Source organism: Ixodes scapularis, unplaced genomic scaffold, assembly GCF_016920785.2.
Source record: "Ixodes scapularis isolate PalLabHiFi unplaced genomic scaffold, ASM1692078v2 PGA_scaffold2__306_contigs__length_199485367, whole genome shotgun sequence".
NCBI lineage: Eukaryota > Metazoa > Arthropoda > Arachnida > Ixodida > Ixodidae > Ixodes > Ixodes scapularis.
The window spans coordinates 67812527-67830245 of record NW_024609857.1 but is presented as its reverse complement, the minus strand read 5'-3'; the positions used below and the strand labels follow the sequence as shown (position 1 = coordinate 67830245).

General features: G+C 45.3%; 1 protein-coding gene across 1 annotated transcript in view; it reads right to left on the bottom strand.

The window, feature by feature from the left end:
• Positions 1 to 512: 512 nt before the first annotated feature.
• The window catches only part of LOC8024825 (solute carrier family 41 member 1), an 88050-nt gene continuing 70843 nt past the window's right edge, over positions 513 to 17719 (bottom strand). Inside the window, exons 6-11 of the mRNA XM_040219247.3 lie at positions 11763 to 11904; positions 10392 to 10465; positions 6947 to 7073; positions 5008 to 5016; positions 4483 to 4621; positions 513 to 1238 (exon numbers count right to left, since the gene is read on the bottom strand). Coding sequence (XP_040075181.1) covers positions 1068 to 1238; positions 4483 to 4621; positions 5008 to 5016; positions 6947 to 7073; positions 10392 to 10465; positions 11763 to 11904 — 662 coding nt within the window. The 3' untranslated portion in view covers positions 513 to 1067. The remainder of the gene's footprint in view (positions 1239 to 4482; positions 4622 to 5007; positions 5017 to 6946; positions 7074 to 10391; positions 10466 to 11762; positions 11905 to 17719) is intronic.

The following is a 17719-nucleotide window of genomic DNA, read 5'->3' as shown; positions in this document are numbered from 1 at the left end:
AGCAGGCTATTAATGTGAGCTCGTTCTGAGCATGCGCTCTAAACATCGCCCTTAAATATGGCGTCCAGTGAATACCTCCTATAGATAGCTAAATAAACGAATTCCACAAAATACATAACCACCCAGAGATATAACTTATGCACGTGGAAAGTAATCCATGTTTACTTTTCGAATATTAAAGAAAACTAAAAACTCTACAACGATCCGTCTTGAAAAAAAAAAAAAAAAAAAAAAAAAAAAAAAAAAGCTGGATTTTGGCATGAATATTTTTTTTTCGTAATGAATAGTGCGAGGTTTTAGGCAGTTCAAGTGGAATGAGCTGATCTTTAGATTATTACCGCTGAACGATTGGTAGAGGCGGTGGAACAGATAGGTCAATAGGTCACGTGAATACGTTACGCATGTGTAGGACACTTTTTGTGTTCTTTTTTTTAATGCGACAACATTTTTTGGGTCACCCAATCATAAGATTGTGTGAATTTTGCAAAGAAACCTAAATTCAATTTCCCCGCTAAATTTACCGGGTAGCGCTTCACCGTTAAATTTAGTGGAAAAACTTAAACTGGTGTATAATTATGTAATAATTCAGTTTAAAATAGATTGTCGCACGTAAGCGGGCTCTGTGCTGAGGCAGACCAAGAGCGCCGAGCTCGACGGAGGCCTGAAGAAGTGCAAAGGCCTGAGAGAAGGCGTAGGTTGCGATTTTAGGACCCTCCGCAACCAAGTGCAAGGTGGAAGAGTAGACCATTTTCAAAAGTAAGTTAATACACCCTGTCTCAAGCCAAAACCGAACTCCTCTAATGGCGATATTACGCAGCTCCTTCACACTAGGAACAGCGAGCTCGAAAGCTTAACGCCAAAAGCAGGAAATACTGTCTAACTTGGTCCTTGTACATCGCCTCCGATTCACGATGTCGAGGGTGCTTGATTTAGGTGACCAAGCTTGTTCTCACATTAGCGCCATCAGAACGAACATATTGGAGCTTTTTATTCTGCCACTAGCTGGCGCTGACTTTTGAGCAACGTCTATTGCAAACAAGAATCTCGAAGGTGTTGAGCATGGGTCTTCAAATCTCGGTGCCGAGCTGGGACATGGCCCAAAAAACGAGGGTGAGCAGACCGGTGCCCAGCAGGTCTCCAAGGGCAGTGACGTAGGGAATGGCGGAGGAGTCGGGGTCCACCTTGTGCCGCCAGAGGGCGCGCACGATGACGTTAGTTGTAGGGAGCAGCGCGATCACCTGAAAAAGCCACATTAGGCCAGCTGGTTAGAATGGACAGAAGTTGGCGTCGGTATTCTTTATATATGGAGCGAAGTGTAATGGAAGTAGGCTTGGCCACGAAATGTGCCCTTGGTCTCTCGGCCAGTAGGAAACTCAGTTAATGGGCGCCGCGCCGCCATGTAAATATAGGGCAAGCAACCCCGTTGCCACGGCATTGTCGTGGCAAAGAGGTTGTTTTTTCCATATTTACATCGAGGCGGCGGCTGAATCGGTGTCGAACAAGTTAGATTCAAAGCCCTACGTGCACGTGCGAACGCTTCCAAAGCTTCGATGTCTACCGTCATGCTGTGACCAAACTTCTTTGGGTGCGCCAATGGCGTGTCATGCCGCTCGCTAAATACGAAGTCTCTCGCGACACATCGATGATGGCAGCCGTAACAGCCACGACAGCGGGCAGACGAAGCAGACCGCAGACACGAAGTAGATGTAGTTAAGCCTAACGTAGCCGACCGAGCCGACCGAGAGCGATGGTAAGAGCAGCGTCCATGGGTGCGCAGGGCAGTCTGGACTCGAGTTATTTCTTTGGCGTCGCTGAGCATCACGTCATGCCGGATCCTGCAGTAATTAAACGTCCTTGATATCAGTTGTGCCTACATATCCTCTGCTATAATGATAATGTAGTCTATACTAAAATGCAGAAAACCAAAATGAGTTCCACCGGTTCCTATAGTGGTTACAAATATTATATACAAATAACTATGGTGTCAATCCGGCGCCACGCTCTAAATCTTGTGAACTTGACATGCATCTCAGAGAAACTATTAGCCCGGAGCGCCATGCCATTTTACGAAAGACCCTGTCCTCATCATCAGCGCCCAACGATTACATGTTTGTTGAGGCTGGTTCTCTACAAGGCATTTGTTTTGAAGAAGCTCCACCCTGTCTGCTTGAGTGTTCAGAATTCATTTACTGTACCGTCCAGAATGGCTGGCAATATCCCGCGCTAAGTGAATTTTAACAAAATTGACATGGGGGGGGGGGGGGGGGGGGGGGAGGGGGTCAGAGGGCTAAATTAGAGCTGAGGCAGCTCGAGTTTAGGCGCTGAAAAAGAGTGATGAAGTATTTATTATTTTTCGATACTATATTGTGTTATTTGTTACATTTTTAGAGCTTGTTATCTTAAGCACCGAACCCTCGGAGGCGTGTTGCCGCCTATCTTACCATTCTCCTGCCATTGAGGTGTGCGTTCGTGTCCGTTGTTTATTCAATAAGAGTAATCCATTAATGCGCCGCATGTACCGCTATGGCTTCCTTGAGGAAAATGCAAGTGATTGATATTGCTCGGAAGCTCTACCGCTCTCTGCTCCGTTTCTTTGTTTAGGCATATCGTAAATACTTTCAAACCAAATCAGTTTCACTTTCACCCTGTATTCGTACAGATGAAGGAACTGAAGAAAAAAAGCAGCGGAAGCGCAGCTTGACAAATCCACACACCTTAAATATTGGCAGGTAAGCAGTACAATTCTTTACAAAATTCACAAAATATTTGCACAAAAATATTTACACAAAATATTTAATAGTGGAATACGTCCTACTCCTTTCGTTTGCACAATAGACTGTGCGCCGACAGAACCAAATCCTCGCCCAGGCCCTAGCGGCGTGGAAATACCGAGTACGAAGAAAGAATGGACATCGCGCTGTCAACGTCTTCACACGTGCGACAAGGAAGAGGGCTGCCATCGGCGCATCAAGATACCGGATTCTCCAAGGCAGCAAAGACGGATTTTTCCGCTGTCTCGAAGGGCTTCCACGACGATACATGTTCATAAGCAAACGTAAAGGCCCTACAAACACAGTTCTTAGGGCCAGCAGTTTTTTCTTCTTTTTCTTGGAATGCAGTGTTTTGAGAATCCCGAATAAGCCAATATAAACCAAACTTGACCTTCTTTTGCTAGAGTCTGGTATCTTGAACCTAATTCGCCAAACAACTGCCAACGTTATGCTCCCCCGGGGGGTAGTTTGGCTGTCATCTGGCATCTTTGGGACTAAATTACTAAACAAGTGACATGGTTATTGTTCACTTTTGGGTGTTCGGTTTTCATGCGGCAAATATGGTCCTAAACTGCCAAATAAGTGCCGGATTTAGGCTTCACGGCTGGTTCTTAGGCTCATTTGTGGCATCTATGGCTCAAGTCAGGCACTTTGGCAATTATGTGGTGAGCCAGAGGGAAAACCAGAGAAGCGGCAAAGAAAACCCTGGCACTAACTAACGCCTTGGAGCAAAAGCGTATTAGGCCAGTTAATCCCCGAAGATTGCCAAGCTTGCGCAGGAGTTAGGGCTGGTTCACTAACTTGCGACTCTGCTTACGGCTGTGGACCTTAGAAGATCTTAAGAATTCTTACGAAGAGAGAATACAATGGCGCCATCTAGCGGGTATTCGTGAAACAGATTGGATTTTCGTATATTTCTTAATTTTTTTCGCGCCTTCTTTCTTTTTTCTTGGCTTGTAAAAGTTGTTTTTTTTGACAATGTTATAAACGACCATTTCTCATAGATAATACGTCTACATTTGATCTCGCAAATACAGCAAACCCTTCCCTCTAGCGAAGTGCAGTTCGGGGGTCACCTCATAGATAACGCCGGCATGCCAGTTTCTTTTCTCTTCGTAAGAAACTACAAGAACTTGGTCGTCAGCAAACGTAAAGGCCTGTTCACACACTGCACTCCTTCCGGAGAGGCTAAAAACGAGTTTTTAAACCTTTCATTACGGCTCACTACCGGCGCCGCAGCAGCTCAGCTGGTCGTAAGTCGGGATAAGACGCTTAAACGCGTCTCAATGTCGGCGAAATCAAACGCGAGTGTGTTAACGGGCCTCTAGGCGTCTCTCTGGCGTGCTACCTGAGGCCTATTCAAAAGGAAAAACTCCGAGGCTGGGCGTGTCCATCCGTTCCAACTAGACAAAAGCTGTCGGCGCCAAGGCTATATAGATTTTCGCGGAGTAAGATGTATTTCCCAATGAAGTGTTTCGTATACGGATATTCTTTTTTACTTCTCTCTTTCACTCTTTTCAACAGAGGCGCAACACTGCAACAAATAAGTTTCACATGGTTTTTGTCGAATGTTAGTTAGACGATGACTGTTTCGAAATGAGAAGCTTGACCTTCAATTGCGACTTCGGAAAGTCGAGCACAATATACTCGAACAAAGGTTGACAGAGTGAAGATACTACTGGAGTCTTTTTGCGACACAATGAATCTTTACCTGAAGGAGAGCGGCCACGCAGAAGAGCGTGATGAAGACCACGTTGGTGATCGGGGTGCCATTCTTGGCGAGCGATACGAGGTTCATGAATACCAGGTGACCGGGCACTACCAGCGCAACCAGCACATATCCACTGCGACTACTAGTTTCCCCGACTGAAAAAACAAGCGTAAAGGATAGTTAATGGGTTGCATATTGAAATTAAAGCGTACAAACACGAATGCAAAGTTACTGTGGTGGCCTGGTATGTGCCTGCACAAGGGTGTGCATTTGGGCGAATCGGTGCATGATGAGAATAATGTACCTGGCTGAGGCCTTGAAATGACATGGAATATTTTAAATTAATTAACATTTTTAATATAAACCGGTACATAGCAGATGAGTTTCAACTTTCAACTGCCATATGGAGGCAGTCTCGTGACCAGCTTTGGGGACAAAGAAGTTTGAAGTAGCTTAGGGACTGTCTTTCATAGGTGACATTTCTGAAAAGAGGTGTGCACGCGGGCGCTCTCTCGCGGGCTCGACGGGTTCGCCCTGCTTTTTTCCTTACGTGACTGGTCACTTGGCCTTAAAAAAATGTCTCTTTTCCCATAAATAACCAATTCAGCGACACTCATCGCATGAGGTGCGGAAGAAGCGGAGGTCTCGGTCGCTTGCCACTCGATCACCCATCCATAGAAATGCATCATGCCGCTCGCGAGGTACGAAGTCTCTCGTAACGCCCCGCTAAGGGCACTAAAATCGGGATGGTTCTTATACAATTAGCAAAGATGTCCGCTAGAGCTGCCTCCCAGCTGCCTTCATTGAGTTCGTGCACGCGTAGAACGATGCCCAGAAAAAGGTTCACTGTACACAAGGCGTCTGGGGACTCTTGTTTCTTGCGAAAGATCAGATAACGTGGACGTCTATGCTGTGCCAAGTAAAACGCGGTACACACTTTAACCCCCCCCCCCCCCCCCCCCCCCCCCGGGGCAATTAAGTTTGGTTCGACAGGTGGCGCCATCCTATGCGGGATTTTTGAAACTCTGAGACGGCCCCCAGCCGCAATCGTTGAACCCGATCTCGAGATCGAATGTCCGAGTGCCCTGCCGAACTCTGACACATAGCTCGCGTCCAATCTTTCGGCGGTTAAGCCTTCCCAAAGTTGCCCCTCTCGGCCACCAGCCGCGCTGACTAGCAGCCGACCGAGGCGCCTTCTGTTCACCACCCTGGAGCCAAACCGTTTCACGCTAAGTCAGAGCGTAACCGTCGCTACATTCTGATCGAGTGAATTACGCAGTACCAAAAGTGCATATCAAAGGCGCTGGTTATCTATGTATGATTGTTTCCACCAAATAAACCAATCACGCACAAAAAAAAAAAAAAACAGGATTACGACGTATTTACTTTGCGGGATTGGTTTGACCGGTTGAGTATGGAGCTGCTTGACTGATTTATGGTCATTATTGTCATTGGTTGGCTTTATTAGGTCGTATTGAAAGCTGCGCTCTAACTTAATGTGAAACGGACATTCCGTTAAGTCCCAGAAGCAGAGATGGGTTGCCTATCAAACAACGTCAACAACGTGTGCAGCTTCTGTCTTGGCTCTCCTTGCGAGTGTACACGTTTCCGTTGTACATTGTACGAAACTGGTAATGCTGCTGTTTCATCCTAAAAGTCGTAAAGGAGGTGCAAAGACTTTGGTTGAAAAAAGAAAGTTACCCACGCAGAGGTCAGTTACAAAAAAATATTTAATGCGGTAAATTGTACTCGCGCCACAGGGGCGTGTGAACATATAGACGCTTTGCACACGCGCCAAATTACAGCCGCCATTGCTGACCTTCTCTTGTCTTACCGAGATGCCGAGCAACTGAAACGGTAGTCGACGATCCTCTACAAAGGCCGATGCTTTAGAAAAGGACACAGTTGGATCTAATACGGCAATAACCTGGCCTGCTATGGTAAAGATGAGGTGAAATAAACAGAATAAGAGGAAACAGAAACTGAAGGTTAGTTATGGCGGCGTCCATGCACAGCTGCTGCAAAGCGTCTATAAGACGCCGTGCTTTTACTCTTTCTTGCTCGCCCCCCCCGCCCCCCCCCCCCCCCCCCCCCCGAAAAAAAAAGTGTATTCTAAAAGAAAGAGAAAACTATAACACCGCTTTCTATGGTGGTAGTATCCACACCTACCCCTGCCGAAGGAGGTGAAGATACCACCCCCGTATACATAAAAATGTCGCGATTCGTCGCGTTTAAAGTGCTCCTCTTCGTCGGCGCGTTCGCTCAAAAATGGTGTCGTGACGCCAGGGAGAGAGAGGATGGGGCATGGGGAATCTCGTTACTTTTGTGTTTACAGCGGCTTTAGGTGTCGAAGAATAGCTAGAAACTACCCTTAAAGAGATGTCCGCCCCTTTTTCTTTGTTATATGCGCGGCTGTAAAAAAGAAGTGCATCGTTGTTCATAACGACGGTGAGAATTCCTCAACTCACCCGTACCTTCAGCAGGACTGACGGAGGAGCCTCCGCTCGGCGCCTCCACCTGGACCGACTTCTGCCGGTGCAGCAACGTTGACATACGGCTGGCATGCACGGCTGCCAGGTTGCCGCCCACACCTGAAGCGAGGGGTGTATCTCGAAACAACCCATTCTTATTTGAACCCTTCTCGTTTGAACCCATTCGCAAAACGCCCTTCTCGTTTGAACCCATTCGCAAAACGCCCTTCTCGTTTTAACCTTTCGCGTTTCGATCCTTTTTTATTTATACCCGTCTCATTTGAACCCATTCTCATTTGAACCCTTCTCGTCTGAACCCATTCGCAAAACGCCCTTGGCGTTTTAACCTTTCGCGTTTCGACCCTTTCTCATTTGAACCCGTTGTCATTTGAACACCGTAGTGAGGTATAGAAAGAAGAAAAAACAGTCGAAGAATGAAGGTTGAAGATGAAGCGAAGCGGCACCATCTCTTGCATAGCACATGAAACAATTTTCCTTATGCCTGCGTGCCACCCCGAGTCTGTTGACGTAGCTATGTGGTCACATGGTGACGTGGTTTCAAAAGTTCCAGCGCAGATTCGGTACTTCATTTCTCTTTTGTCGCTGTATGTCGTTAAGATGTCGTCGTGTGGAGCGGATGGATCATTGTGCTAGTCGTGTGTTATTGCTTGTAATGGCCAATTCGGGTGGTCATTTTCACTGAAAAGAAGTTTTCCCATATCTTCGACAAGGGCGTTCGCGTGGTCAAAGGCTGGCGGGTGCAAGCTTTTCGGGTTGCGCTTCTCAGGCGTGTACCGGCAATTTACCAGCAGAAGTCTTCCCGAGCTCCAAGAGGTCGGGCAGCTTGTCTGCCAGACTGCATCCGGTATCGTCACATCCGAATCGGGATAGGGAATCAAACGAAACAATGCTCGCTGAGGCGGCAAATAGCGGGTTCGAGTGGCAAACGAAGCCATCGAGACAGGCACCCTTTTGTGCTCTGAGACAAGATAGCAAAAACAACGAAGAGAAAGATAATTTATGTTTCAAAGAAAGTCAACATTTTTGGAAGAATTTATCCAGCCTGAGCAAGGTATGTTTGCTCTGAGACACGGGCTGCATCATACATCACTTTATTTTACAACTCTGTAATAACAAGTTATTACACAGCTGAAAAAAAAGTATGCATAATGATGCAGTTTGAAACTTGAACACGCATTACAATTTCAAGGAGGGTGGGTGCAATGAGAAGACTGCGGATACCAAAAAAAGTACTAACAGTAAACAGAATATGGAAAGCGTCGCTGGCAAGCCTCCGTGGCAACAGTTAATCGAAAATCCAAACGAAGTTTATTGAAATTTGACGCGCGTGCGGGCTGTACCACACTGATTTATACATCTGCCCTGTCAATGATTTTATATTTTAATATTCTGTCAGCTGTACGGACTGTGGTAATGCCAATATTTTGAAAAGTTTTGTGAAGCCGCTTTTGTTTACACACATCTCAAAGAGTCGTAATTTATGTTGTTGGCGTATGCAGCGTGCTCATGGTACCATAGAATGATCGAAGAAGAAGTTAACAGAGCTCACTCGCGACCCAGTCAAATAAAAACGCCAGTTGATTGTGCTTTGCATTCGGGTGGAGAGGGTCACGGGATGCGCCGCTGGCGCGTTTTTGGTCGCCGGTGCCACAGGCAAGGGCTCGAAGGCAATTGATTACCCGAATTCGCCATAAATACCGCAGAAAGATTGCGAGATCATGATGTTGGATTAATTTGGGTTCGAAATGAGAGAGGTTAAAATGAGAAAAGTCTTTCTGACAATGGTCAAAACCAGAAAGATATATGTTTTGAGAAAATTTGAAATGAGAAAGGTAAAAATGAGAAAAGTCGTTTTGAGAAGGGTCAAAACCCGAAAGTTTGTTTTGAGAACGGTTTAAATGAGAAAGGGAGAAACGCGGAAGTTGTTTTGCGCTGGGTTGAAATGAGAAGGTAAAAACGAGAAGGTAGAAATGCGAACGGGTTCAAATGAGAACCTCCCGAAGCGAGACAATCGAATCTTCGAGGCTTTCTACTACGGTGCCTCGTAACACATCGCCGACTGGCCGCGCCCTCAAGATTGCATGGCCTCTCGATTTCCACCTAACAACGTCAGAACAGTCTCTCGACCTTGGCGGTGGAACAGCGACGAAGGCGTACGTGCGGCGGACGCCTGTTCAGCTGCAGCTCGCTCTCAAGCTTGACAGTCTGCGGGTGCTTCGGAGGCCAAGAGTTGGGAGGCTGCGACGACAGCAACACTCGTGTTCGCTCTCACTTTTTGCCGGAACGTCGGCAAACAACCGCCAGGATCGCGACATCCGGGTGACTGCTTGGCTCCTGTGGTGTCGTTTGTTGAGGTCAGTGGAGACAAAGGCAGCTAGCTTCGGCGTCGACCCACTAATCATTACACTCAGGGCTCGGCAATCTGACGTCTCCACGCGCTCTCATCTCCTTCTATCCTTAAGTTTCTGGCAGTATATTGCGGTGGGAATCATGTAAGCTTGGGGAAAAAAATATGTCGCCTCTCTAACGTATGGTATATCGCAGGGGTGGCCAGGCTGACGCGGCCTAAGAGCCGCAAAACAAAACCACGAACATTCAAAGAGCCGCGGGGGGGGGGGGGGGGGGGGGGTTGAGGGGAAGGGGGGGGGGGGGCGAACTTAATTGTTCTGATCAACAAACGAAACTCGAACTACTTTCAATCTATCCGAGTCAAAAGCAGTCCCACTGCGCGTAAGGTAGCAGTAGCACAAGCCTACCAAACCGAGCAAATAAAAACAATATGAAGCGTTTGGGAGGTGCGCTAAAGCTATCATTCAGCAGGCACAACACTGGCTGTGTGAAAACGCGCATGATATTCTTTATCCACGCTTTCGCATCGCGTGTTCTGCCGATCCCAACAAGCAAAAAAAAAAAAAAAAGTGGAAAAAAAAGATGAGAAAATTACGGCAAGGCTTTGCGTGCTTTTAGGCTCTCAACACCCACTGTCTATATAGCCTGACCGCCGCAGTAAAACTGCTACATCACCTATATCGGGGGTCGCCGCGCGGGGCGCATATTTGCCACGAGTACTGCGTCAACATTCGGTTGGGACTCGGGTTCTCACTGATTGGACCCGAGTGCCAGCCGAACGCTGGTACGTTCGGCTGGTACTCGGGTTGCGTTGGCCTCCTGTCGGGGACGTCGGAAATTCAGCACCACGGCCTTGTTGCCCAGGAAGTGCGAGCAAGGACTTGTACCCTTTGCTACTAAAAATAAAATGGAATACTTTCTGAGAGGAGGGGCATAGAATGAGACAAATTGCGACACAAGAAACGGAAAGGGCAAGAAACCGCATGTTCAATGCTGTAGCGGTAGCGTGGTATCAACATGAACAAATGTGAGTTATAGACAAGGACGGGAAGGAGAATGCGTTTGTACCGTTCATGAGCGGCTGGAAAGCTGCCATGCTTGTGAACTTTTTGATGGCGACATCCAAAATGTTCCCGCTCAAGCTGCGAAAAAAAAAAAAAAAAATCATTGTGCTTCATGCAATACGACAGAAACATGAAACACGGTGTAGCATAACGAACGCATATAGCGCTAGTCCCGTCTCCGTCTCCGTTGCCTGTTCTTTGAGCTATATAATGAACATAACTTAAATTCGCTTTCTTGAAAGAAAAAATACCGTATTTACTCGCGTATAGGTCGACCTGTTTTTCAAAAATCGCCTCATCAAAACTGGGGGGTCGACCAATACGCGAATCCCGGTATTATATTTTTCAACTTTTTTTTTTTTTTTTTTCGGGGGTCCCGAAGTTAGGGGGTCGACCTATACGACGTATCGACCAATATGCGAGTAAATACGGTAAGTAAAAGGGACGAGAAAATAAACTCTAAAATGTGCAAGTCGCCATGAGTGAACATTGCCTAGGCTAAAATATCTCGTGAACTTTTGCGCAAACCAACTACCACCGACAAGAACACCATTCTTGCCTTCGCACATGGATGCGGTTTTATGAAGAAAGCGGAGAGAGGGAACCTGGATTAGTCTATAATCAAATATAACCTAAGATTGCGTTAGAAGAAGCTCCTTTCACAAGCTCATTACCGCACGCCACTATTTCCCCGCGATGCGTAAATGTTCCGCTGCCAGGGCGTCTGATGTGATAAAACTCGTCGTTGTTACTGTACTCTCTGGTTGGCCCGCGGAGCTATGGGATGTCGTGGCTGGTACAGCGTGGTGTTTATCGTGTGCATTTGTTACCACAGTTTGTCTTTCATAATTGCAAGTGCGACACAATAACAAACGTTATCCTCGGGGGAAAAAACAAGCAAACACATTGGTGATACAATTACATAAAAAAAGATATATTTTCATAGCCTATACTATGACCGCACCGCCCAAACTCTAATTGGTAAATGGTACCACCATAAAGAACGCTGACCGACACCGATACGTGTCCTCCTCGCCTCTCTCACGCGGTTCAAGTATAACTCCAAGAGTCACACACCTCGATAGCTATGCTTATTTATTTCCAAGAAACTTAAAATTTAACGAAAGATATGAAAGAACATTTTCCGACAGAAAAGCTAACTGAAGGTTTTTTAAACGGCAGATAGCATGTGAATGAATTTTCTCGTGAAGTCAAAAATGACTAAGCGAAACCCGCGTTCCATTAGAACCAAACATCCATGACAATTTGAGCTGTCACAGTTGTTCTTTTTCTTTAATAATGGACAAATGAACTGCAACCTAATGGATGGCTTATCGTGCATCTTCAAATCACTCAACAAAAGTCAGTAGCCTACCTTGATATAAGCATGGCGCAGATTATGGGCACCCATCCGGAGGAAAGCACGTCTCGGGTGTTTTGGTTCTTGTACGCCACGTACGTCCACAGTGGTACGAGGAGGAGCAGCGGCCCGGACACCAGAAGCGAAAGCCACGGATCTGGACGAAGCGCAATTCATAATGACGAGACTCAATTCAAACACAGCTCTGGAGCTGTCCTTCACTATTCGCGTCTCCAGCTCGTTGCTCGCCCTCCCGCGGCGGAAATGGGAAGCGCCCTAGTAAGGGTCCCCCGATTCTCTTATTCGGCGGGCACGGCGGAATTGCGCGCGATCATGGCTCGCAAAATGTCGATTTCGAACGCGAACAACACTCTTCACTATCCCAAAATAGTGTTGCGGCCGGTATAGGATTGTACCTTACAGATTAAAAGTTTTTACACATGTAAGGGTGTAAAAGGGGTGTTGTTGTAACTTACACCCTCGGCTACACCCTTTTTGAGACCCTAAAATCTAGTAGTACACCCTCATAATTTTACCGAAAGGGTTTCGTGTTACACCCTCCATTTAGTGAAGGGTGCAAGAAGGGTGTGGAGAAAGGTGCTAAATATATACTATGAAACGGTTTTGGAAAGCTTATATATATATATATATATATATATATATATATATATATATATATATATATATATATATATATATATATATATATATATATATATATATCAGTGTGTCGAACCGAAAAAAATACGGGTTCGGTTACGGTTCAGGTTCAGATAAATTTATTTTGTTCCGGTTCAGTTCCGGTTCGATCAATTCGATCCATGAACCGGTTCGCGAACCGGTTCGGGGCGCTGAACCGGTTCGCGAACCGGTTCGGAAATTATAAATGACAAATTTCAACATCAAAATAAATTACAAATAAAACATCTGAAATCAGCACATACGAAACGGGATACATCGTAGTGTAAGTCTCAGGGATTTCTACCAGGAATGGTTTCTTTATGTGCACTCAAAGGTTACCTCACCGACGTTTACGCATTCGGATTGCATCTAATTGGGTCCGACGCAGTAGCTGTAAAATCCGCGACATCCTTACAAACCCACTTACAAGTAGAACTCGCTAACTATCCCCCCACCTCGGCGTGTAAGCAATTGAAGGAACAGTGGGAAGAAAATATAGCTTTCTTTATTTGAACTAGCCTCCGGTAACTCAAATTAGACCCTTAAAGAAGTTTTCATTAAACAAGATACGGAATATGAAAAACACTTCACCGAACGCAACGCCAGAAGGACGTAATAGGATAAATATTAAAATAGAAGAGTTCGCTGTCTCACAAATATGTTAGCTTCTAAGTGCCTATACGAAACCGGATGCATTATTACCAAACTCCACAGCATTTTCTTTTCTCATTCCGATGGAAGCAAGCTTCAAGAACTCGCGCGTTCTAGAAACGTGTTATGAAATGAGCACACAGCAGCATTTAGGATTTACGAGATTGTAGGAAAATGAAATATCGTGACGCGATTTTTTTTGCACAGCCTTCCAATTCTCTTTCTTCCGTGCAAGCCGCGACCAGCGCAATACTGGTTCCTATGTCAAGATTCATGAATGCAGCGTTTGTCAAGATTCATAAATGCAGCGTTTATATTCCTAAGACTGAGTGGAGAAGAAAAATATGTAAGCGAGGTGTGTGTCAGTTGACGGCACTTGAAAAACAAATGGCATTGATAGCACATTCATTGTAAACAGCGCGTGGCCGAACCGTTTTGACATGAGCCGGTAACCGTTATTTTTTTTTCCGGTTCAGTTCCGGTTCGGGTTCATCGCGATAGCAATATAACGGTTCGGGTTCGGGTTCAGTTCCGGAAAAAAAATACCGGTTCGGTTCCGGTTTTCGGTTCGGTTCGACACCCTGATATATATATATATATATATATATATATATATATATATATATATATATATATATAGTTTTTTTATAATGCCAGTGGTAATTCATAGAAACAGCTGATAATGAAGTGCCTCTTTTGCACAAAATTTTTATGTTTGCAAACACAATTTTATATATGAGTTCATATTTAATTTTATTACAAATCACTCCATGCTCAAAAATTGGAAACCAGGGAGAAATGCTCAATACTAGCATTTTTTACAAATATTTCTTGATAGAAGTGTAGAGTAAGAAAATCAGTTAGACTCGAGTTTATATCTGACACCACAACTAGAAATCGAAATATGGTGAAAATGTTTGACAAATATTCATGTCGTGCTGCTAGAACCTGTCACATTACCATGTCAACCTGTGTAAAATATTTTTTGAGAATATAGTAATAGTAATAGTAATATTTATTCACAGGAAATATATACAAAAACAGTGATCTGGCCCACAAAAGCAGGGGTGTGCTTGTGTGTGGGGCCAGGCAAACGACGGAACGCATCGACATGAGGAAATCGGAATCAAATTGCACAACAGAAAAAAGGCACTTAGAAGTTATGCAGTTAGACATGTTACAATTAATTCATTAAAGAATGACACCAGGTTTTAAGTTTTAATTTTATTTTTTTTAAGGATGTCATAGCTATTAAAAATTGAGGAAGTCTATTAAATAATGTTGGAATATAATGATTTCTTGTTCTTTTTCCGTAGTGGGTGTATACTTTCGGGACAACATATCTTTCTGTATGTCTTAAGACTCTGGTTTTGGTTATTGTGCATGTCATATGATGACATGCACAATAACTAACACACATAATAACCTTCTTGAGTCACGGGCGAGTGGGCAAAAGGTAAACAGACTTTACCTGACCCCCCAAGGTCCCCACCCTTATACTTCGCACAGCAGAAAAAAAGGAAATGGAAATAACACAAACAGACCAACCGGTTGCAAGCATAGAAACATGTGATTAACATATGCACATTAAACAGGGAGACATGTTTTACTATTAAGTTTCAACTTGAATACACAGAAATATAACGGATGGCCTAGGGCTAGACGCTTCTCACAAAACTACAAATGCAAATACAGAGTACAAAATACATACTATTCATACATACATGCATTCATACACATACACAGAACTATTCAGAGGCCCCCAAAAGGTAGTGTTTGATGGTCTTTTTAAATCTAGGTAATAAAGTAGGAGATTTTAATATTTCTACCACACAGGGGTGCCCATTTAAGATTTCTGGCATTTTGTAGGCTAATGCCTACAAAATGCGGAAAAACTATGGCTAGAGCCATAGTTTGTCCGTATTTTGGGTTTTATGTAAGTGTCATTCCGCAGATCATATTGGGTTGCCTTGGTATGATAAGTTTCACAAAATTTATTTTGTTCATTGTTGTAGTAATAATATATCCCCACTCTCTAAGAAAAAGGGGAGCGCGACTTACCGCCGAATTCAGAAACCTCACTCAAACTACACTCAAACTGAAGGGCCCCTCCACTTCCTCGAGGAAGGCGCGAGGGCCGGCGCTGGCCAATCGGGACGGCGGATCCGTCCTCGCGATTGGCCAGCGCCGGCCCTCGCGCCTTCCTGGAGGAAGTGGAGGGGCCCTTCAGTTTGAGTGTAGTTTGAGTGAGGTTTCTGAATTCGGCGGTTAGTCCCCGAGGGGAGCAAGTGCGTTGCCACAACCATTAGTCCCCTCGGGGACTAACGGGAAGGGGAGTAACGGTTCCGCCCCTCCATTAGTCTCTCGCACTAGCACCGTTGGGATTAACTGTTACATTGTTTCAATTGCACCTCGAGGACCAACTGTTAGGCCGTTGCACTTGGTCCCCTGGGACCAACTGTTACACCGTTTTACACCGTTTCAATTGAACCCCGAGGACGAACTGTTAGGCCCTTGCACATCGACCCCTGGGACTAACTTTTACACCGTTTCAAATGAATCCCGAGGACCAACTGTTAGGCCCTTGCACTTGGACCCCTGGGTCTAAACGTTGCGCCCTTGGATTTAGACCCCTGGGACTAAAGGTTTATCCTTTACATTTGATTCCGAGCCACAAATCTCCGAAACAAAATTGTGCAGTTCAGGTAAAACGCAGCTTTATTGCCTCGTAGATACACATCGCATTCAAGGATGACTGAAGTTGAAGTTCCTGAGCGGTAGACTCCACGATAAGGCCAAATTCCGAAGACAAAAAATAAAAATAAGCCATCGGTAGAACTGGCGTTTTGCTCGATACGATTGAATATCAGGTCTCTGTGCTGCATAACAAAATAAGCAACCATGGTGCCAAAAAGAATAGAGCATGGCGCGCGCTTTGGAAGCTAGAGAACGCGCTCAAAATAAAACACTTTCTGAAGCCGCAGTTAATCGATATACCATAAACGGAAGTACTTTGACATACCTTAATCGAGTTCCCTTGTCTTGTGACTTCAGAACAGATCAAGTGCAGTGTTGCAGCACAGCGAATCCAAACCGGATCCCGCAAGGATATGAGACGACTAGCTTCTATGTTCCTTTCAAACAAAGACCCCTTCCCATTTTCCCGACGGACCCTCTCTGCCCCATCTGCCAAACCTCCCGCGTGAGCTAGGAATGCGGGGTAGGAGGTTGGTGGGAGGTGGAAGGGCGCGTACACGGAGATCTCTTTCCCCCCTCCCACTACACACGACACACGGACACGCGGACGCTCCCAAGGACGGGAGAAGGTCGAAGGCCGCCATTTTCAACACGCCGGTCAAATGACGTATAAGCAAACCCTTTTTTTTTATTTTTTTCTCTTTCTCTCTCTCTCTCTCTCTCTTTTGAGTTTTCTCGGGGGCCTTTTTTTTAAGTTCGCATTTGTTTTGTATTAGCAGGATGTTGCCACAGTTGATGTACCGGGCGCGGTTCGTTCTTCGTTGTTCGTCTGGAATGTTATCTGAAACAGCGACGACGATCGTATGAGGGCGTCTAGATACTGCCGCTGAATGTGCTTTTTAAGTGGAACGTGCCGTGCATCAAGTGTGTCGTTGCGGATTTTGAGTTCGACATTGGACTACCAAGAAGGGTTGGGTACGGGGAGACGGACCTTAGGGAGACGCAGAGACGAGGCTTGACTTGTTCTCAGTAACTCAGTTTTAGCGATTAAAGTGACCATTTATTCTGACTGCGAGACTCGGGTGTTGAAAGCGCGTCTTCTACAAACTCTTAAGTTTCATTTAAGAAAAAGAAAGTGTTAGTGTTTGGAAGTATTGCGTTTGGATAAATGCTCATTTTTTGCGCGAAGGCAAATTACGTGAATGGGACTTGTGAAATGTCAACAGATCATTTTTGACGAGATAGTTGGGTGAACTCATTCGTTAACTCGCATTCGCACAACGCGCGAAGCTCTACCATGCAATGTCTGAACGTTCGTGGCACATTAAACAAATTCGCCAGATTCGTCCGAGTTTTGTCAACACTTTCAGCCTTGCTGGGCTGATTCTCGCCGATCCCCAAGACAAGCGAAATATCATCCGTCCTCCTGGCGAACATTCCGTTTGCCTTCGGACACTAAATCATACAGATGCACCCTGTCTGAGGGGGACTAATGGCTGCTTTTGCTCGCGCACGCCTATCGGGTAGTCCCAGTCGAGCGCAGTTAGTCCCCAGCTTTTGCGCACGGTACCTAGCTTGAACCAGATGGTCCTTTCGGGGAGCAACTGGGAGTTCAGAGGACCAAATGCTGCCGTTAGTCCCTTGAGGCCAACTTTTTTCTAGTTTTAGCGTATACAGCATTTTTATATCCAAAATTTTATACTTTTTGAAGTATGGAGCTTAATGGTTGGTGAAGTGAGCGCTTGCAATACAGCGAACTGCTTTTTTCTGTATGCCTAGTAACCTATCTAGATTGGTTTTAGTGGTGGTACCCCAGACTAATAAGCAGTAATGTAGGTGCGATTGTATCAGACTGCAGTACAACTGACATGTTAGCAAACTAGGGAGGAAATATTTTAGTTTGTATATGACAACTGTGGATCGAGATATTTTAGAACGGGCAT